At 50.5% G+C, this 21,626-nt stretch overlaps 5 protein-coding genes across 5 annotated transcripts; 1 reads left to right on the plus strand and 4 right to left on the minus strand.

Annotated features, from left to right (window-relative positions):
- Positions 1-2,513: 2,513 nt before the first annotated feature.
- Positions 2,514-8,775, minus strand: PV10_07751 (uncharacterized protein). Its single transcript, XM_016372686.1, has one exon. It carries the CDS (start codon positions 8,087-8,089, stop codon positions 3,200-3,202), a length of 4,890 nt encoding a protein of 1,629 aa, XP_016222018.1. The 5' UTR covers positions 8,090-8,775; the 3' UTR covers positions 2,514-3,199.
- Positions 8,776-11,339: 2,564 nt separating this feature from the next.
- On the minus strand, positions 11,340-12,626 carry PV10_07752 (uncharacterized protein). Its single transcript, XM_016372687.1, has 2 exons — positions 12,148-12,626; positions 11,340-12,081 (listed from the first exon to the last, which is right to left on the minus strand). The coding sequence occupies exons 1-2, from the start codon at positions 12,323-12,325 to the stop codon at positions 11,480-11,482; spliced, it is 780 nt and encodes a 259-aa protein (XP_016222019.1). The 5' UTR covers positions 12,326-12,626; the 3' UTR covers positions 11,340-11,479.
- Positions 12,627-13,572: 946 nt separating this feature from the next.
- PV10_07753 (uncharacterized protein) lies at positions 13,573-15,404 on the plus strand. Its single transcript, XM_016372688.1, has 2 exons — positions 13,573-13,814; positions 13,862-15,404. The coding sequence occupies exons 1-2, from the start codon at positions 13,631-13,633 to the stop codon at positions 15,199-15,201; spliced, it is 1,524 nt and encodes a 507-aa protein (XP_016222020.1). The 5' UTR covers positions 13,573-13,630; the 3' UTR covers positions 15,202-15,404.
- A 146-nt stretch (positions 15,405-15,550) lies between these two features.
- PV10_07754 (uncharacterized protein) lies at positions 15,551-16,919 on the minus strand. Its single transcript, XM_016372689.1, has one exon. It carries the CDS (start codon positions 16,823-16,825, stop codon positions 15,926-15,928), a length of 900 nt encoding a protein of 299 aa, XP_016222021.1. The 5' UTR covers positions 16,826-16,919; the 3' UTR covers positions 15,551-15,925.
- Positions 16,920-17,208: 289 nt separating this feature from the next.
- Positions 17,209-21,204, minus strand: PV10_07755 (uncharacterized protein). Its single transcript, XM_016372690.1, has one exon. It carries the CDS (start codon positions 20,812-20,814, stop codon positions 17,560-17,562), a length of 3,255 nt encoding a protein of 1,084 aa, XP_016222022.1. The 5' UTR covers positions 20,815-21,204; the 3' UTR covers positions 17,209-17,559.
- Positions 21,205-21,626: the final 422 nt, after the last annotated feature.

A 21,626-nucleotide genomic window follows, 5' to 3' on the forward strand; every position in this document is an offset into this window, starting at 1 on the left:
ACACGCCAATGGCGGGTATCCCATCCGTCAACAAGCCAGAGTTAGCCTCATCCTCGGCTATTGCTAATGGAAAAAAGGTGACGAAGCCTCGTCAACGGACGGAAAAAAAGAAGATACAAGATCGTCTAGCTCAACGTGCAGCACGAGAGAAGACAAAGCAGCGCATAGCCTCGCTTGAACAAGCTCTAAACAGTCTCAGGTCCGACAATGATTCAACTAATACCAACTCACTGTTGCAATTGGTTGCAAACCTTCGAGATAACAACTCCCAGCTTCGTTCCGCCCTAAACAAGATACAGAATGCTATCAGCCTAGTGGCTCTCATTCCCGAAGACGAGGCACCTGATCATAATATTGAACGCAAGCCTTGGGCCTGCAACAGCCCAGGAAACAAGCACAGCTCTGTATGCTCTACCGACTCGATTACTCCACTCGAGCTGGTGCGTACGGATTGGACGCAATGCAACTCCGGTGAATCTGGCCTGGGTGATAGCGACACAACGGCAATGCCGACCTCACCTCATACAGCCATGGGTATTCACTTTAACGTGGAAGAAGAGTCATCTGGACATGACGTGCTCGAAAACAGCGCTGCTCAAGATGATGACTACGATGATTCAGGCGGGAAGAAGTTCGATTTCGACCAGCAGAACATCCTCGAACTTGTCGACCAGACAGGGTTGGCAAGTTGGAATGTCTTCAGATCTCCACTGTTCCACGAACTCCGGCCAGGGATGCTCGATGTGGGAGGTGGCATTGTTTCAGACAGACAGAAGTGGTTCGTGGGCAATACCGCCTACTTTGGAGCCCTTGACTCTGTCAAACGACGGGTCCAGTCAGCCACAACCATGGACTTTCAAGTCGCCTTCCAGGCCGCGTTGTGGGGCTGGAAAAACGTTGGCCAGGAAGCTGAACATCCAGTGTGGAATGCTTTGCGAATGGTCGATCAGCGCATCTTTGGCTCTTGGACATCAAAGGCTCAAAGGATTGCAATGATGTATATTTGCCAGACTCTGATCCAGTATCGCGAGGATCCGACCACAGCAAATCTGAGTCGAGTTCCTGACTTTTTACAGCCAAGGTGAGTTTATTTTCATGTCCAAATCAACCTTCTGGCCACAAAACAGTCTGACGAAATGGTAGACCGGCCCAAGAAAGACTAGACCACCCAGTCGTGGTCGATTTTCTGGTATGGTATGTCCTCAATGTCGTCTCTTTGCTAGCCAGCGATTCACTTCTCTCCCTCTCTTGTTGTGATGATTAGTCTCCACGACGCTGACCTTTCCTGTTAGGCCTGGGATGCGTGATCGCTTGGTCTTTGAGCACGAGAAGTATTCCGCATCCGGTGCATTCTCGGCGGCATATGTGGACAACTTTCACTTTTTCTGGCCTTTTCCCGATGAGGAGATATTCCGTTATGATCCGCTACAAGATCAGTTTGAATTTGCTCCCGTATTTTTGGAATACGTGTACAATTACAAGAACTGGACCATGAAGGCAAGGTTCTTCGAAAACTGCCCAGAAATGAAGTACGATGTCCCAATCTTTGAGGAATCTACAGCGACGACCGAGCCTGGACTTGGGTGTGATACGATCTTCTGACCAGCTGTTGCGAAGGAACGAGATTGGTATCAAAGGCGTGATATTGGACTTTGACACTCCAATTGTCCACTGGGAAATCCTCTTCAGACACGGGAAGGAGTACGTCAATGTAAAGGAACATATGATGTATGCTTAACGAACATATCGAGAGCGAGGTGCTTTTGTGACCCCATGACTACTTGGTTTAGGGGACACATCCAACGTCAAGAGACAGAATCGTCACCATGACTCTGCATTTCCTGGTCCTTATGGAGACCTATAGAGTGAAAGGGAACTTTCCTCATGGAATATGATATATACTGACACAAAGACTACTTAGGGACGGTGTATTGAACCCTTCAGGAGTCCGATTCGACAGCTCAGATATCTGGGAAATCGTGCTGACCTCGAGATTCTCATCCTAGATCTTAGATATGTGTATAGTTAGAGAGCAACGAGGCCAATCACTATTATTTTGACGCTATCAAGTAAGTCATACTGTTTGTCAAGTGCACAGCAGCGTACAACGACAGCACCAACACCATCGGTAACGGCCACCCTTTGAGACTCGACCTTGAATTAGATCGACGCATCCGAGAGGAAATCGCAAAGGATCTCAGTAGAAGATATGTTCCCGCCTTTATATTCTGTGTCCCGAAATCCCGTACAATGTGAATGGCAAAAAGCTCGAGATTCAAGTCAAAGCTATCCTATGTGGTGGAAAGGAGGTATTGACAAAACTCAAGGTCACCTGAGAAGATCGCAAGATCTTGGCTTGGTTTCTATCTTTCTACCATATTGAGAAGGTTGCACAACAAGGGGAGAGATAGAGATCGAGAGTTAAGTTGTAGGAAGAGAATGTAAGAATAGAATAGAACAGATGTGCTTGGCCTACCGTGACATGACTGAAAAACAATCTTCATACACATGAGGAGAGTAATATTAAGTGAACGACTGAGCTTTCCATCATCGCTCACCTGAGCGCCTCAATCTATCTATGTCTGAGCTGCTCAGGTTCATTCGCCGGGTTCCAGCAAGAATTTTGTCACCATCGGCTCGAGATATCATATCATGTAGTAATAGTCATGAAAGAACACCTTTTCCATCTTGCTCTCCTTCTGTCCTGAAACCTTATCAATGATTGATTGTCCACTGTACCTATTCTTAGTTGGAACAATGACTCTACTCACCTCATTTCCTTTGTCTCTTTAGTTGTCGTGTGCTATTTGCTCTCTCTGTTTGCTAAGTGCTGTTTAGCAACACACTGGCTTGTCAAACATAGAGAGACAAGCGATAGCCTCTGGCATAGCCTACTTATTCAGGCTATTCCTAGATCCATAGTTGAGAATGTTATCGCTTCTGTATCAGAGTTCTTAGCTTCAACTTTCTTCAACGTGAATCTTCTAGTTGATTCAAGTCCCACGACTGGCTACTTGTTTGACCGCTCCTGGCAGATCCTTGCCGAAACCCCATTTTGACGCCATTCATTTCAAGGCTCCATGTCCTCGGCAACCTGGGGTTGTTGCATTCATAATTCATCATAATTCATCTTCTCGTCAATACCCTTCATGTCGTTGTGTTCAGAGTGGGTGTAGAGTGCCATAAAGGATCGAGCTCGTTACAGCCAAATATCGCCACCTTCTCCTTGTTCCCACTTTTTCCATGCAGCCCAGTACGCCCGCTCCACGTCTCTGACCCAACGCTCGGTGTCAAATAAACGACTCGTCCAACGCCCTTCCCATAACATACGCCGAAGGTCCATGAGTCTGCCTCTCCCATGACCTAACCTTTTCCCATTCGTCTCTGTCCCAGGATAACGTAATCCCCGGGCAAGATCGCAAGCAGTGTCGACGTACTCCCGTTCACTTCGGACCAATAAGTCCGAGCGAGCTTCGTCACCAGCTTTGCCCTCTGGTAGTGCGCTCGCAACAATACTCCCTGCCATTCGACTGCACATCTTGTATTTCCACTTTCCCCACGTCACTATCGGTGTGCCCGACCAGACGACATCGGCTGCAGTCGTATGGGCATTGCATTCAGGAGTATCAAGAAAAAGATCAACCACCGAAGCTCTAGTGATGTGCGCACCCTTTGCCGCTACATCAGTGAAGATAATTCTCTGAGCGACCTCTGGGCCAGCCCAGTTCTGTGCGTAGCGGAGCAAGTTTTGCTCTCCTAGGTCGGGGAAGCGTAAGAGCCATAATATGGCGTTAGGGACCCTCTTGAGTATGTCCAAGTACATGGCGAATGTCGAAGGATCGATCTTGTACAATTGATTGAAGTTTCCGAGGATCACTGCAGTGTTTGAAAGGGTTGGGAACAACTCCTTCCTCAATTTCCAACGTCTCGTTTGTTCTTCCTCCCAAGCGTCATCTTTCGCGGCAGAGTCCTTGTAATTTGGGCGACCATTGGCAGCATCGGGTGCACTTTGCTTGTGATCAACGCAGAAGAAAGTGTCGCGAGCGAAGATAACATTTTCGGCGTAAACCCAGTCTTCAGCATCTTCGGCCAAGGCATCCGGACGCAGGCGGTCTTCGAGGTCGACATTTCGTCTCCAAGGGGACAGAGTCTCTGATGGGACTGAAATCGAATCCGCAAACACATAGTCGCACCACTCTGCTCCCAAAGTACCCGCGAAGCCCATAAACGACATGTGAATTGGTGCAGGCCGTGCGGCAAACACCTCATTTCGCGCGCCTCGGGTGTATCCATTGAGATTTACAAGCACATGGATCTCATCTTGAACAATCTGATTGACCAGACGCTCCACGCCCCATGAAGACGCGTCATGGAAAATAGGAGCCTCGCGTTCGATTTGTCGTCGATGAGTAGAGGAGTCTGATGCTGTTGTTGCATAGCAAATTGCCCGCACGCTTCTGGGGTCATGCAAACCAAACACAGATTGCATCAAATGTGCAAGTGGATGATTGTTGAAATCGGAACTGACGTATCCCACATTGAGACAAGGCCGAGGAGGAGGTGGAGGTGGGTATACTGTTCTTGGAAGCCATACCGATCGAAGAGTGCAGACTGAGATTCGTAAAGCATTGCGTTGCGAGATCTGTCTCACCTCCTTTGCTGACAAGGGGCTGGTAAATGTATGGAAAGGAAGAACTGTAGGTGCTGACGGCGGCGAGATGGCGTTTGGAAGAGTTGGCCGCGTGTACTTCCAAATAGGATACTCTTTGTGGTCTTTATAGCGGTCTTGATACCACTGCCATCCAATCCTCTGGATCGTCTTCTCCACCAATCTCACCAGTCGAGATCCTTCCCATTTTTTCCCGGACCACTGTTGCAGAGCCTCTTTCAAGGAGTTGACAAGGGCATGGTGATTGCCGGACTTTGAGAACTGTCGGTGGACAGTGAGCTGGTGGGAGACTGAATCAATGATCGTCGGGGTCAGGGTGCCACAGCCCCACATCTCTCCATCTTTCAGTTGTTTCTCGACAATGTTGACAACTCGGCTGATCCAACCATATGATCTTGTCGGTTCGTGTCGCATTCCTTGGTCATCGACATGGAGGCGATCACGTTGTGGGTCTCGTACACAAATGCCACCACGACCGTTCCAGTCGCATACTGAATTTAGGGCTGTTGCTAATCCACAGACTGCCTCGGCAAATTCTGGGTTGGCAGTGACGGCTCTTTTGTAATAAGTGATGGCATCGGCGACACGACCTTGGTCTTTAACCGCATTGGCAAGATTTGCCAATGCAATATCAAACTTCCCATCGCAATTTACAGCTCGTTCGTACATTTTGATCGCCGCACCTAACTGACCAATGTCTTTGAGAAGACTGCCCAGGTTTGTAAAGAGGTGCGCATGTTTCTGATCGATGTTAAGGCCGTAGTTGTAGTACATTAAAGCAAGAGATATGCCGCTGCCTGCAACTACTCCCGCGATGTTGGAAATCTGAGAGAAGTTTGACTCGGCCAAATGAGTAGGATGCACCGTTTGCTGGACACCCGCGAGAAGGATCCCAACATTATTAGCCGTCGATGGACTCCGTTGAAGCGAAAGAGACAAGTAGTATAAAGCCAAGATATCGCGCGTGCTTGGAGACTTCAGACTACCGATGTTGGTGGCATTTGACATGCCGTCTTGATAGATTTTAGCGAGTGACAGCAAAGAGTTGCTCGTCGTTGAAACAGCGGCCTGCCTCGCATAAGGAGGATCGACGTATTTTAGGCCTGGCAAGCTTCCGTCTGGCGCGAACATGTGCCTAGCAGTAGCTTCTGCATGTTCTGGCGTGAGTAGAACGGGCTCTTTGCCCTCGAGCTTGGATCGGATATAGTCTCGATCTCTGGTTGTTGACAGGCACGCTTTTAGAATCTCATATATCAGACCTCGAACACCATCCTTCCTCTGACCAGTGGCAATCAAAACTGCATCCTCAAATGCAGAAGCCGCACCGTGACTATTATTGAGTGCGTACAACATGTTGCCTTTGGCATGTATGAGAGCCAGCATCCGGCCGTTGTCATTACCGGAGATCGCAAATCCGCTAGAGCCAAATCCTGGGGCACAAGGTTCAGGACCAGGGTCAGAAGCGCGATGAGTGTGATCTGGATCAAAGTCGTACTGAGCGTTCTCATATGACATGATGGTTGTGATACTCGAAGCATGGCTTCTGGTATCACTCTCTGCATCGCTAGACTCATTCCAGGACGTGGTTTTGGCATTGGGACGAATCTTCAGCGCATGTTCGATATATTGAATGACCTGAACAGCCTCCGCAGCTCGTTGACTGGCGCAAAGAAGGCCAATGAGATGTTCCACAGCTTCGAAGTAACTGGGCCGCAGCTTGACAGCCTCGAACCAATAACTCAGGGCTTCGTCTTGGCGATGAAGAGCATGATATGTGGCCGCAAGGTTAGACATAGCCTCAATGTGACCCTTGTCCTGTTTGAGAACGGACAGATACCATTCCTCGGCTTTTGCGAAATTGCCCAAACCATATGCTAAACAGCCAGCCAAAAGCATGCCATCTACCCAGGGAGTATCAGCTTCTTGGCAAAGCAGCTCTATAGTTCGCTGAGCACTTGTAGCCTCTTCAAAGGTTGGCGGACGCTTGATAGGGGGGGTATGAACTTGAGAATGATGTTGAAGTGCAGAATATGTTCTATCATTCTGATGATAGTCAGTGGCCGAGGACTGGCCAACAGTGAAATCAGAACGAAGTTGCCGTGAATCGGAAAAACTGATGCCCTGAGGCTGAAAAATGGCAGTTCGGGGCCTGGAAGGAGAGTCGTGGACGCTCGAGTCGCTGTGCGTCCTCATAAATGGCGGTGGAAGATTGTCATTTCGTACCGACTTGTCGGAGGGGTGCTCTTGAAAATGAGAGCCTGATCTCTTCGGAGGTTTGGGGAATATTGGCAACTTATTGTTGGAGGATGCATGAGAGGCAGACCGACCTCTCTGATTCTTGTTGTTAAGCCGGATGGTCTCCAGTAGGTCGGTGTAGATTCGATTTGCCCATGCAAAAGATTTGTCCCGGAATGTGATGCGCTCAGAGCCAACCCCGGGTCTCAAGGGGCCTAGCACAGGCCTTGTTATGGACGCAGAGCCCGTGAGAGGATGGTCGCAAGGAGTGTAATGTGGCTTGTATGGCTGTTGTTGATGTTGCTGTTGCTGTTGATTGGGATAGATAACTTGCTGCATGTCCCACTTTGATGATAGAGGTGATTCCATTGGTAAAAGCCGTGGATTCATCAGCTGACATGGATCATGGGCATGATATGCATGGGTTCCAATAGCCGGCAACCGACTGCCGTGCTGCAGAGCCAGTGGCCGGTGGAGGTGATCGAGGGGGAATTGCTCGGTTGGAGGACGGGGGAACAAACGGCTGTCCCTGATGGCGGCCGGGCGGTAGGGATTGTAGGTACCATCTGGCCAGTAAGGCCCATACAGCTCCTGACCAGCCGAGGCGGTTGGACCAAACTGTGCGTGAAGCGTTGCAGGAAGCACCGTGGGCACATTGGAACCTGGCTGGACATAGTATCTTTGGGAGGGCTGCAACGGGAGGGCCTGGTTGAGCACCGAGTCAAGACCACCAGGGAAATCCCAGGCAGCTCGGTGTGACGATTTAGGCAAGGTATATGGATGATGTTGGTTTACACCTCTTTCAGTGCTTGACGTACCAAAAGTTGCTGGCTGGTAAGGTGGGTTTAAATCTGACCATGTCAGGGTCAGGAGGTTGTCGACTGGTTGATAGCCAGGGGCGGAAGATAGAATGACATGCTTCAAAGCAGGAACCTGAACGTTTTTGTCTAGGGAGACTGGGTCGTGTTCGAGGAGCAGGCCGTTGGGGGTCTTGCGTTGTCGCAGCATCTCATGCTCGAGATACGACAAACCTGATGTTGATGTCTGCCGGCCAGAGTGACGCAGGGAGGTTTGGGCTGGGATGGCATATTGCCGGGGACCAAGATTGTCGGGAAGTCGGTGTAAAAGTTTTGGATCTCTGGTGGACGCCATATCCACATGTGAATGATATGGAACGGAGATCATGTTTTCCCCAGATAAACCATCAATGGAGTAGGGCGGATTAGAAATTGAGGGTGTAGATGGTATTAATGGCTCTCAAGCCTGAATGATTAGACAAGAATTGGTGATCCTGTCTTGAGGGTATTCCACCTAATGGGAGGGATGATGTATTGAAAGCTGGAGCAAGAAGGCAGCAATGCCTGCGCTTGTTCCTATGCCCTTGTTTCATTGTGCTCCTTCCACAGCAGTCCCACGACGCCAGATCCACGCAACCATTGATATATGTTTGTCCTGCTAGAGCCTATCGGATTGATCTGGATGAAAGAGAGGACCACCGGATCGGAGAATGGTAAGTAGGGTTGGAGGGAGAAGATATGCGTAGATATGGAGATGAGAAAGTGAAGAAGATCAGGAGGAGGTCTGTGCTGTCTTGATGGATAGTAGAGCAAGCAATGAGAGACGCAAGGAGGTGTGAATTGTCGAAAGCTCTGGAACTGTGCAATACGACGCAGGTCGCAGTGTCTTTGACCAGGGTTGTTAGTTGATGGCAGTTAGAGGGAGATTCACTGCGAAGAATGGTGTCCTCAAACCAGGGTAGATCGGTTCAAGGACAGGAAATGGTGGTTAGATCGCTGTCGAACAGATGACAGAGTACACAAGAGGGAATAGAGGAAGGAAGAAGGGTGACGAGGATTGAATTGAGAAGATAGAGATTGATGGTTATTGATTGTGATAGTGCCACGGACATCAAACCTTACTTTAGTGTGAAGGACGGCAGGCGGGCAGGCAAGTAAGTAGTAAGTAGGCAAGTCCGCAGGATCCTCAACGGAGGCAGGTACATACGGAGTACACATCCATACTCGTATGGGCCCTCGGCCACCTCACAAAAAGTAAACTTGTCCACTGGCACACTGGTTAAGAACACTGGGCATACGGGGTAGCAGGGGGGGCCGAGGGGCTGCTGAGACCCACGCAGGGGGGGAGAAATTTGGTGAGATACAAGGCTCACATGAGCAGTTCTGGGGTCAACCGGATCATCATCAGTGCCAGTGCCGGTGCCAATGATGCTCTGTGGCCGGCATGTGGATCGCTCAAGGCGGCCGTCCAGGGCTCAAGGCTCGTAACTATGGGGCTCGGTGGGCTCCTTGGGGCGCTGGTGGCATGCCAAGGGTGCACAGCACGGCACTCGTTTAGGTGCCGCCCGCTCCATGCCCACCTATGAAAAGGAATCTTCAAACCATCGTGTCTGTATTAAACCAGATACAGAACTGAGGACTGTGATCCTCACCGTGGTTGGCAGTGGTCTGCATATGATCTCGCCTCATGGCGCTCTCTGATGCACACAAGGCCATCCAGATCCCGAGCCTCTTTGTCCCTCCTGGTTCTTCCTGGTCCCTTTGCTTACTGACGTGGTTGTGGCGTGGACCCTTGCTTGTAGGTGACGGGTTAAACGCCAACGCCAAAGTCAACGCCAACGCTCCTCCCCAAGGTTGGTAACAGGAGACTAAGCAGTAAAAAATGGGTCTCTTGGGCTGATGATCTTGAATATTGACGTGGGCATAAATGGGTCTGTGGTCGGCCATTGGTTTCAATTGGTCTGATGGGACGACACCCTGGGGAGTCCCAGGCTTCCAGCACACGCCTTGGGTACGCACGGTCACCATATGACGCGCTACAGCCTACAGGCACACCCAACTCTTTGACATCCTGGCTTCAGGTGACAAGGCATCCGAGTTGATTATGCCCGCTACTGGCTCGATATGACCTTCGGCGTCGCTGCTGCGTGACAACGCACAATCTTAGGTGGGGATCACTTGAAAAAAGGTACCAGCGGGCAGCTTGCACATTCGAGCACTCATCAATTGAGGAAATCGAGAAATGTAGCTCTGCGATTAAAGCCTGGGAACTTTCAACCTACGGACCTCGAGGGAACGCGACTTATGCGGGTATCCGGAGAAACCACTGCACTAAAACTCACTTTGGAGGATTCGATTTTACAAGTGGCGAGGAGTCATGGGTACCTGAAAGGAGGCAGGTCGTCTCGTCTGGGGCATTTGTAGTCGCAAATTCCCATTCCAAGTTAGTTCCATGTTCGCCCTCCGCAGCAGCAATTTGAGACGCTTTGGGGTTCTTTGTTCAAAGGTTATATTCTTTGCTGACATTGAGCTGGGGTAGAACATGCAACTGTGGTACTGTCAACGCAGACGGGTCCAGAGGTAACTCGAGACGCCAGTCGCCCGACAAATTTTGTCTCAAGTTGCTTTGCATGGTGAGTGGACGCGTGAGCACAGGGCACATTGCTCGACAGAGGAAGGCTGCAGCATCTGACCTGCGGTGTTTATAGCCGTGCAATGATTCTGTTCGTGGTACATAGATAGGTACGTATTGATGAGTTTAGATCTACACTATGGATGTTGCAGTGATCAGTTTTCGTGTCACCCAAGGCTAGGAGGATGCAGCGCTTTGTGGGCCATTATTGGAGGCCAAAACAAGGATAAAGATTGCATTCGTTGGGTCGATAATTGGAGAGGATGTTGAGAATCAAGACTGAAACGGATGATGAATTATTATGCAAGTAATATGGCATGGCACTGTTTCGAATTTCAGACATTTCTTTTAATCCTACGGAGCGAAGCGACGTAGGTTCTATATTAGGTTTAGTCTCCTATTTTAGAACATCACTCAAGGTTGTGTGTGAGATATGTACTCCGTATGATGTGGCTGATCTGGTGTACGTAAGAAGCGGAGGTCGAATACTATATTATTAGGCACCATCCTCCGTCATCATCGTAATCGTGGCTCTTGACCCACCGTACGAGAATGTCAGTGAATAGTAGTACATAGATGTACCTAGGTACCCACCTAAGGTACCTCTTTGAGGTATGCAAGAGATCTGAGGTGCGTGGGTGCCACTGGGTGCACAACAATAGCGGCATGACACCTTTCCAGGCATGTACATACTCCGTATGCCTATGTGCCTCCCTACGTGAAGTGTCACGGGTATGTGGGCGTCAAGGTCTGCCCACGAGGCTCCGGGCGCCTTGGTCATCTTACAGCCTGGAGCACTGAGTGGCAGAGGCTGCGCACTGCCAAGACGATCCACACGAGATTCTGCCCTTGAAACTTTTCTGTTCTGCTTGGCCTGCTTTTCCTTCTTCCTTTCCATCTACATTATCACCGCGGACAATAGAATATATTTTTATTTTTGACTGCCACAGACATACCCTTGACTTGGCTGTTTTCATGTCACGCGCAGATTGACCAATTTCAACCTCTGGCTGGGCATCCGGATCTTCAGGGATCATTCTGATTTCAATGAGGTCGGGAAAATCACAGTCGAGGTAACAGACAAATCTATTAAATGAGTTGTGTCCAAACCAGAGTCACAAGAGACTCGCTGGTGATGTTTCCATACTACGATCCAAAACGCTCCTCGATTTCGGCGTATATCAGGGGGGAGATCTCGTCGCTGCTATTTCCTTGTACCCTGACAACCAACCCTTCCTCTTTGCTCCGATAGAAATCCAGTAAGCTCTTACTCGTCTCATCAAATTTGGCCAGTCGCTTTCTCCAGGTGTCCTCACTGTCATCATCTCTTTGTACCAAAGCCTCGCCCGTGACATCGTCCCTTCCAGCCACTTTGGGATCATTGAACCCAACATTGTAAACTCTCCCTGACGCCAGGTGGGTCCATCTGTTTGCCATGCGGGAGAGGATAATGTCCACAGGTGTAACAATGTGGAAAACGAGATTGATGGGGAGGAGGTGGGACAATGCCTGCGCCTGGCTTGCCGTTCGAGGAAATCCATCCAGGATAAAAGAGGTGTCGGGGTTGTTGGATGCTTGAACAGCCGAAGAGGCGGACCCGTTTCCACGTCCCAGCGCCGCCACAATATTGTCATTGGTGTCATTAGTCTCTAGCCATTTTCGAGAGGTGAGCTCAGTGAGAATGAGGTTGAGGATCAGAGGGTCGGGCACGAGTCCGCCGGAGTTCATGTATTTCTCCGCTTGTTGGCCTATTCAGTGACCTGTTAGTGCTGCGATCCGGGTGCGACTGCAATAGATTAGAGTCTCCTCCTCACCCAAGTTGGTTTGGTTTTTGACATGGTCGCGCAAGAGGTCTCCAGTAGCGATAGAAGCCAACTGCGGGAATCGAGTCATAAGTCTCTCGGACTGGGTACCCTTTCCCACTCCAGGGGCTCCGACAAGGATGATTCGTGCAGCATTTTTCAGCTTCCGGGTGACATGAGCAACGGTCATGGTTGAAGGGTCTCGAGCACCGAGCAGGACGTAATATGGTATGTTATGCGGACGGGGGCATAGACTGCGCCGGGAGCGCACCCAGTTAGGTACCCATATCGGAGAAAGGCATGATAAGGGAGGAGATGAAAGAAGCCAGGCTTGAGTTGTGGTTTACGTTGCTGAATGTAACAAAGAGAGAGGGGAAGCCAGTGAGACTGACGCTCTTCTAGTACTATGTCAGATGTGTCTTCACCATCGAAACTGAGCGGCAGGGACGAGAAGCAGGAGACGGGGCACGCCGGGTTTGGGGAATGGCGTGGGCCTGAAGCCTGTGAAGCTCGGGGTGGAATCGCGTCTCGCAAGCTGTGGTGCTGGGGTTTACCTTTTCTTGCTGCCTCGGAGTTTTGCCGCTAGGAATCACCGAGTTGCAGGCGTGGGGAGTCCCCGTATGCGAAGAATTAATAAAATGCCCTTTGAGCCGAGGGAACCAGGCAAGCCCACGGAGAAGGATTATCCGTGTTGGCCTTCAAGTTTCTACTCCGTAGGTTCCATGGGCGAGTAAGAGTCGTTGTTATTGGCTCCTCAGAGCTCCCTAAAAGACCTCTTAGTCTTTCGATAAGCGGTCGATAAGACCGGGAGGCGGGGAGAACCCCCCCAACACAAGCCAAAAATCCTGAATCTGGCGCCTGTTCATGCATCTTGACCAGCCTACACGGGTCACGGTTGGCGGGCCGGGCACCGGGAATTCTGCAAGTGGAGGGCGATCTTCACATTACAAGCACCCCGTGACCTCACATGATTCTGAATAAGGTAGTCATTAAAAGTACTGTAACCGGCAATGCGATCACCAACAATTAAACTACGGAGTACATCCGCATCACAGCAACATGGAATCAGATGGGTCCGTGAAGAACAGAGCCTACACCTCCCTTTACCTAATAGGCCGCCTATTTGGTCTTTGTTGGAAGAGCTGAAGCAGCTAATCGTCGCTGTTTATTGCTAGATAGTCTACTGTAGAACTTGGTGTAGACTCCTGCAAATCTGGCTGACTTCCAGTACTATAACACCGAGTCTCAGAACGTACATATCGAGTGCAGTGGGAGGAACTCGAACCCCCATGAGAGCATGAGGATGTGTTCATGACTCGAGGCTGAGGATTCTGCGAGATGCAAGGCTGCCAAGAAGTCGCGTTAATGGGGATCAGTCGCGGTCGTGGGTGCATGCACGCGTCTCACCAAATTGGAACCACACTCATCATCGTCTCTCCAATGCCCGCCTCAAGAACATCATTCAGACCACACACTCTCTGTCTACCAAGTTACCATGATTCGATCTGAAGCGCGCTCAGTCGCGAAAAGAAAACGAGTTGATCATCGGAAAACACAATTTGCACATGCATCTTTCAAAGAACAGGGCTATCCATATCGCCTGTCGTTCTATGATGTCCCGCCCACCCAGGAAATCAGTCTGGAAGACTTTGAGATATGGGCCATCGACAGACTCAGAAGTAGTATTCTCTGTTCTTGACCTCAATCACGAATTAACCATCTGCAGTTCTGGCCGAGATCGAGGCCTGCTCTTTTCGAGCCAAATCCCCTCAAGAAACCGCCGCTCACCTCGAACCATTACTGAAAAAATACCTTCCACTCTCGTCAAATTCGGCTGCCCCTGGTGGCATCGTCGATGAACGCTTAAAGTTGGAACGGAAGAAAGACCACTACTCACATTATATTCTTCGACTAGCCTTCTCTGGCACTGAAGACCTCCGTCGACGGTTTTCCCGGGTCGAAACAATGCTGTTTAAACTTCGCTTTCAAGCAGACGACAGCAGAGAGCGACGGGCCTTTGTGGACAGTCTCAATCTCAATTGGGAACTGGTACAGGAGGATGAAAAGCGTGAGCTCGCCGAACAGTTACTCTCCTCTACCCCAGGGGTACGGCGAATTGAAGACGAGAATTGGTTCAAGGTAGACTGGACTCGAGTTCCCGAACTGGTTGAGCACCGCAGCGTCTTTGTCAGAAAGGGCAAGGCCTATGTACCAATGCGTGAACAAACAAGCATGGTCCTGACCGAATTCACCAACCGTCTTGACAAAGGGTTGGAACTCACCTCTCGAGCTCTACCCCGACTAGACGAAGATGATCGTCTCACACCTATTCTCAACCATCTATCGAAGAATTTCGCCACCCCTGATGCTGGCTTCAACGAATCAGAATCGTCTCTACCCGGAGCGCCCATCAACGCCGCCAACATCGACAACCTCTCTCAACATTTCCCTCTCTGCATGAAACATCTCCATAACACCCTCCGCAAGAACAACCACCTCAAACACTTCGGACGACTGCAATACACATTATTCCTCAAGGGTATCAACCTCTCTCTTGAAGATTGTCTCCTTTTCTGGCGACAGAGCTTCAAACTCATCACTGATGACCAATTCAACAAGGAATACCGATACAACGTAAGGCACGTGTACGGCGACGTCGGTGGTGACGCCAATCGGCGTGGACGAGGCTACCCGCCCTATTCCTGCCAGAAGATTCTCAGCGAACATCCTCCCGGCACCGGTGAAGCACATGGATGTCCTTACCGACATTTCAGTGTGGACAATCTCACCTCGATGCTACAGGCGACAGGCGTCAATGACCGCGATGTACTACGCGGGGTCAAGGAAGACGTGGAAAAGCAGAGATTTCACATTGCCTGTAATCGTGTCTTTGACTGGGCACACAAGACCGAAATCAAAAAGGTCAAGGATGAAGGTATCTGGGGCCCTGCCGAGTTGGAGACCATCTTTCACCCAAACACCTACTTCAAGAGGTCATACCTCCTGAAGAATCTCTCAAATGCGAATGCGAATCTGCCAAGGCAAGACGTCAAGATGGAAGAGTAATTCCACTCGTCTGTGGAGTTCCTTGCGTTCATACCCATGCGAGAGGCTACATTGGAAAGGAGTTTATGAAAGGCATCAAGTTTTAGCGTAGGAACAGTGTACAAGTCGGCGTCGGTGCGGACGGGGGTCGTCATCCTTAGTATAGGTACTTGTCACGATACGGGTCAACTCACAAGAATGGATAGGTTTCCACATTTGGATATATTGATGTGATATTCGTGTCTGGGGCTGATGATAGGTTTGAGAAAACGCTTTGTTTCTATTTCCCTAACAGGGATGGTCTATGATTACTGACGGTGAGTGATGATTTCCTTATTTCTAGAGTCCATGTCAGCAGTCGCAAATGGTAGTCTCTCCTTTCAGGAAAAGGTTATCATGTCATTTGCCCCTACCATCGACCCAGTACAGGGCGCTTTAGCAGGCTGGACAGCGATGTCGTCGAGAAACACTCCTGGGAATGACTGACTTAACAAATAAAACATACATCAAAGACGTCTTTGAGAGTCCGAGTTCCTTGTATTGAAATATGAAGACAAGCTTGGTCCTGCTCTCGTTGTTTCCGCAACGACAAAGCTTTCTCAATGGCTAGAACAATGACTGTGGAAGCTCGCAAGCCTCTCGTCAAGTCTCGTAGTGTCTCCTTCAGCAACGTCGATTAGTCTGGCAGAAGGAAACCTCTGTGTGTAGGCCAAGGAGGGAATATGCAATTCCAGAGCACCAAGTGTCACTTCTTCAATGCTTCCGCTATTGCCACTTCGAAAGACTTTGTCGGCAATGCCAGCATTCGATTTGCGTACTCGGGTCTGCTCTCCCAGTCACTGGCCGTCTCAAGCACACTCGCAAAGGTCAACTTCGTCAATGCCTTGTTGTCTCCACTTCTAACCTCGTTCTTAGCCTCGTCCAGCCACTCTTCGTAAACTCGGTTTTCGACCGTCCACCTGTCTCCAGTGATGTTTCGTATTGCCTGAAGGATCTCTTTCTGGCTGCAGGGAAAGTCTTGAATCAATAACACCTTATTTTTGGTGTCCTCAGACTTCTCAATCGCACGTACCATGGCGATTGCGACAGTTTCCAGTGTTGTTGCAGGCCACTCTGATCCGCCACCATCGATCAACACGGCCTTCTTCTCGTCCCAGAGAAACCCGAAGAAACCGGATTTGATTCCCATTTCGAAGAAGACATTACAGACGATGCTGGTCCAAGACAACCCTACCTTCTCCTTGGTGATGAGGTAGTCTCGAACATCGTGCTTCGTCCGAAACATGGGCCGTAATTCCAGCAGCCAGTCGGGAATGGAATCCAAGCCGAACTCAGTGGGAAAATACCGCTTGACACCAGCAGCAACAGCAGCGTCGATGAGCTTATATTGATGGTGCATTGCAGTCATGGATACCGCGGCGATGACGACGTCGATGTCTTGGAAAGCTTCTCTCACTTCATCAACAGGGTAGTCATCGGAAACAGTGATGACCCTGACGGACGGTGGAAACACATGGCTATTGACCGACGACGCACGTGTAAGAACAGTCACTCGAAAAGCGAAAGGTGATGAGAGAAGATGCTTGAGAACCAGGGTTCCGAGATTTCCACACGCGCCAATCAAGAGTACCTGGTTGAGAGACATACTTGATGGCTAGGAAATTAGGCCTACGGCTTGTTTGCAAAAAAGTCCTCAAAACATGGTCGACTCGCAGAGGACTCGGGGACATAGATAGATATGTGATATATATTTAGGCGTCGAGTAAAAAAGGTTTCAGAGCGCGAGAGCCCCGCGTCCATGTATAGTTTGTTCTCAACTGCCGAGGGAGAGTACATTTTATGGAAATGACGCAAGATCCTCTCTCCATCGAAGCCCCACCATTTCCTAACCATTGAAATGCGAAGGATAAGTTCGCACGAGAAATGTTGTGAAAGCACCTCCCCGCAAGAAGCACTCGGCCTCTCACTGGATGGTCTATACTGCACAGATGAAGAGACACGACGTATTTGAAAGAGGAAATGATTCTTCCTGCACCAGTGGCAAGCGATATTGGTACCTGAACAGTTGGGGTGCACAATCCTGGTTACTGCTATGTGAAAGTGGCCTGCTTAGCTCTTAACGGGCGAGGAGCCTGACCCCTGCGCCAGGGTCATCCTTTCAGGATGGAAAACGACAGATGAAGTAGCCCAGTCATGTCGGATAGCCGTTTGCTTCATCCAACCTCGATATCTAAGAAGACGCATGCATCCGAACCTTAAACAATGAGAGGCGACATCACCTCCTATACTGACCGCATGACCGCACCACTTTGTCGCAGAAACAAAAGCCAACATCAATCCCTGCAGCATCACGGTCTTGGTTCGAAAGCAAGTAAATCTTTAGCGGCCATCTTCTCGTGTCTGCTCAATATCAAACTCAAGTCCCCGATCGTGTTTTGAAAAGGTCAAATCGGAATCGCCCTTGTCGTCTTCGTCGAGCAATGTGGGTTGAGTCTTCGACTTCTTTTTCTTTTTCTTAGTGCTACTAACAATGTGAGTCACCCCTTCGTCTGCGATATCTAGAAATTCGGTCACCGGCAAGTTCCCTGTTACTGCCAAAGTAGTCTTCCGGTAGATAACAGAACCGTTGTCATCTCCAATAGGTGCTGGGTTGGAGGTTGCCATGCGTGAAGTGAACAATTCTGCACCGAAAACCCAGGGAGAGTTGTTCTGAGAAGCCGAGCTATCCCCTGACTGTAATGTTTGGGCGTCCGGCAGAATTGAAACACTGACCCTATAGTCTGAGTGGAACGGTTGAAAGGGCGCATTTGTCTCAATCTCAGCTGATGCAAGTGGATGGGGCATGCGCAGGCTGGATTCTTTGGTTGTTCGGGTTTTCCACATTGCCAGTATCGAATCGCCTTGTTCATCGGTTGGGCTTTCGCCTTGACCGTTGGTCTCGCCTCTTCTCTCAAGCTCCGATAATAACTCGCCGACTTTCGGTAGCTTGATACCAACAGGTTTTCGGGCATCGAATACTGAGACCGTCTCTCGCTCGCGATTCTCACGTGGCTTGGTCATGCGTACGTAATAAATTTTTATGGTAGTGGCATCAATGACAGACAGTACTGACCTGCCGTCTCTCTGTTGCCAGATGAGCATTCCTGGACGAGCCACTGTCTTGAGGTGGAGTCTGCTTTGGTTCGCATGGCGAATGCTGGTGACGGTTTCAGAGGCTGCACCCAGAGACTTACTAAGTCCAGCTGCTACCGCTCTGCCACCTTTGATACCCGTGGTGGAAGCCAGGCCTATTCCAGAGGCGCCAATACCAGAGATGCCGCTCGTCACACTAGGCGCTCTTCCCCGCAGAGTTGCCAGCATCGGTTGCGTCCGGCCGGCAAAGTTTCTGGCCGAGGCCAGGAATCCACCTTGTGGAGAAAGCTCAGCATCTGGTCTCAAAGGTGAACTGTCCACCGGGACAGACATTGGACGATGTTTTTTTGCTCGGGGAGGAGGCCATTGAAAGGCAGCTTTGGGTAAATCGAAGACATGGATCGTTCGATTTCTGGTCAGCAAGGCAAAGCGATGACCATTTGGACCGTCCCACACGACGTCGACGATGGTAGAGGGACTTAATCGTTCATATCGGGCGATTTGACGAACACGCCCGGTTTCTTCGTTGGCCGGCGAATATGGAGATCTGACATACTTGATCTGCAAGAGGTCCCAGATGTACTGTACATCGCCTTTTCTGTTCGCGGTCATGAGACTGAGACCATTGGGGGCAAATGACAGGAAACTGCAACCGCCAGGAGGCCGGAAAGTGGCGACTGAACAAGATTCCGGAGTGCGTCTGCCCAAGTTCTCCTGCAACGATCTCAGGTCAATGATGGTGACTACCTCGAGGTCTCTTGTGAGACCGGGGGAATCACTAGCATGTGTGGGTGGAAATTGAGTAACACCAAGCTGTGGCGAAAACACAGGCGGTGTGGAGGCATTTGAGGCAGAAATGCTTGGACTTGTTTCCTTCTTCCAGTAGTTTTGCCAGGTCTGCATCCCCTTCTCACCGATCCATTTGGCGCTTTTTACAGCTTCTTGAGCAAAGCCTTTTGCAACCTTGCTGAAGAAGGTCTCAGCATCCGGAGAGTCCACTTCGCAATTGACTTGAGGTCTTGGAGGAGCGACCGCAGCAGCCACGAGGGAGTTCTTGTTTTGGGCCACAAAATCGCCGAGGACGGCCCCAATAGACGGAGGTGATGGAGTGCTGGCAGGGGCAAAGGCTAACCATCTTCCATTGAGGCTCATAATAGTAGCATCCTCACTTTCGGGCCCACGACCCAGATCGGCGGGTGATACATCAGGGTCTGGGGTTCGACCATGGGAAGATTCCCTTCTTTGCATGTGGGGTTGAAGAGACGACCAGTACTTGGCCAAACACTCAAAAACTGCTCCATCTTTGCTGTTGCGGATTCCAAACACAAATATTTCGCCACTTGCGCCCGAAGTTATTGTAAAGAAATTTCCACTGGCACCGAGCTTTAGGTTCGCAGCTGAAGGTTGATTGCCGAAATATATGGTGGCAGGTGAAGGTGCCCTCAAGAGCTCAGTGACGAGGCATCGTTTGGTCAGAGAATAGACAACAACTCGAGTCTCGTAGACCTCATCCCTGGCTCTGGGGTGTGGTTGCTCATGTGCAGTGGGTGAGTCGTGTGTCAAAGAGGTCGTGCCATGAAGTGTAACAGCGACCAGTGGGCGATACTCTGCCAGAGGATCATTGCCGGCACTCCAGGTCAAGATACAAGCATCCAGAACAGTGCCTGGCATTCCGTGAAGAGCGCCAATCTGTTCTAGCCTCTCACCATTGGAGCTCAGAATGCTGAGGCCATTGTCAACGGCGAGAAAGACCAGGTTGGTGCATTCTTGTCCGGGTCCCGCGAGGTATGAAAGTTTAAGTGGTGTAGGATGTTGAAATCTTGTACGGGCTTCAGAGGCTGGAAGATTCAGGTCAACATCGTGGGGACCATAAAAGTGCTGTTGAGGGAGGTGAGGAGGTACAGGGGGAGATCCATAGGCTCCTTGGGCGTAGCCATAGGGCGAGGTAGACATGCGTGGATGGGATGGCATGGGAGGAATACTACTCCCATAGCTTACAGGTCTGGCTTTCCTCAAAGGTGGAGAAATGGGAGGACTCCTTGATGCAAAAGGCCCTCTGCCACTGAAGCCAGGTTCCACTCGAGGTGAACCGGATATATTGAGGCCGGGAATGGTGTCGGCTGGGGGGCTCCTGCTCACGGCAGCGGATCTGCCCCAGACATCGAGGGGAGGAGTAGATTCATCTGAGACTTTTTGAGTCGAATTCATATCGTTCAGGGCATCTTGGCCTGGAGTCTTCCGGGACTGAGAGAATCCCTGCTGCAGCTGCCCGAGGATCGAGGTATTCGAGGGGCCCATTTGATCGGCGGTGGAGGGCTTGTCTGCATGGTCAAGATGGTTGACTGATGGGGATTTGACAGCATTCTTGATCTTCCGCTTCCCAGCTCTTGAAGAGGAATCTTGGTCTGCCACTATGCTTTGACTGTCCGATTCGTCCGCGGGCTGAGGGTAGGGGTCTGTCCTTTTGAGGTTTGAGGAGGTGGCCTTGTTGTAAGCTGGCATTCAAGGGATGAAGGAGGCTCGGTCGAGGGCAGCGAGGTGGGTGCCCTCAACAAAGAAGCTCTATCTGCAACCGAAGTGACAACTCGGAAACGAGCACTCGGAGCATGTACTCTTTCGCTGGATCGTGAGGCGGAGAGCAACAGGGCTGGTTGACCCTGTGGCTGGCGCGGGGTCAATGGAGCGTAATCGGCTGGACGGCGGGTGTTTGGATTGGAGTAGGCGCGTAGCCTGAAACCTGGACCTGGGATCTGAATGCCTAGCAATGGGACAACTCCAATGATGTGTCTTTGATAGACGAAGAAGTGTACTGTGGAGGATGACTTTGAATGGCAAGGGTTGAAAGAATGCGAATAGACTTGAGTGAGGTGATATGTTGGTGCAGACTACAAGGTGGACGGTGAGGAGAAATGGTGGATGACGGCCTCGCGTTGTCTCTTGTACTTGGCTGGGTTTAGCTTGGGAAGGTGGGAGGGGAGCTTAGAGCTTAATCAAGCCTGATTGCGGTTTGGAGCACTGCAACATGTTGTCCTGGTAGGCCTGCGTGGCCTGGAAGGTCATTGTGAGTCAGGCGGCGTGGGAGGTGGTGACTCTTCCAGTGACCTCAGGTGGCCGAGGGGGCCGAGGGGCCTCCAGTGGCTCTAAGGGCCCTTCAGGCCTCAGAGGAGCCAAACGGGTGCTTGGGTGCTTATCGGGCAATGACAGGATTAGGCCCCTCGGCCGATCTGCACTCTCAGCCTGCAACCTTAATAATAAACCCATGGACTCACCTGAGAGACAAGCTATGCGGCTTTGTGCCCATGCTCACTGATCCT

The sequence above is a fragment of the Exophiala mesophila genome (genome assembly GCF_000836275.1).
Source record: "Exophiala mesophila strain CBS 40295 unplaced genomic scaffold supercont1.5, whole genome shotgun sequence".
NCBI classification, from domain to species: domain Eukaryota; kingdom Fungi; phylum Ascomycota; class Eurotiomycetes; order Chaetothyriales; family Herpotrichiellaceae; genus Exophiala; species Exophiala mesophila.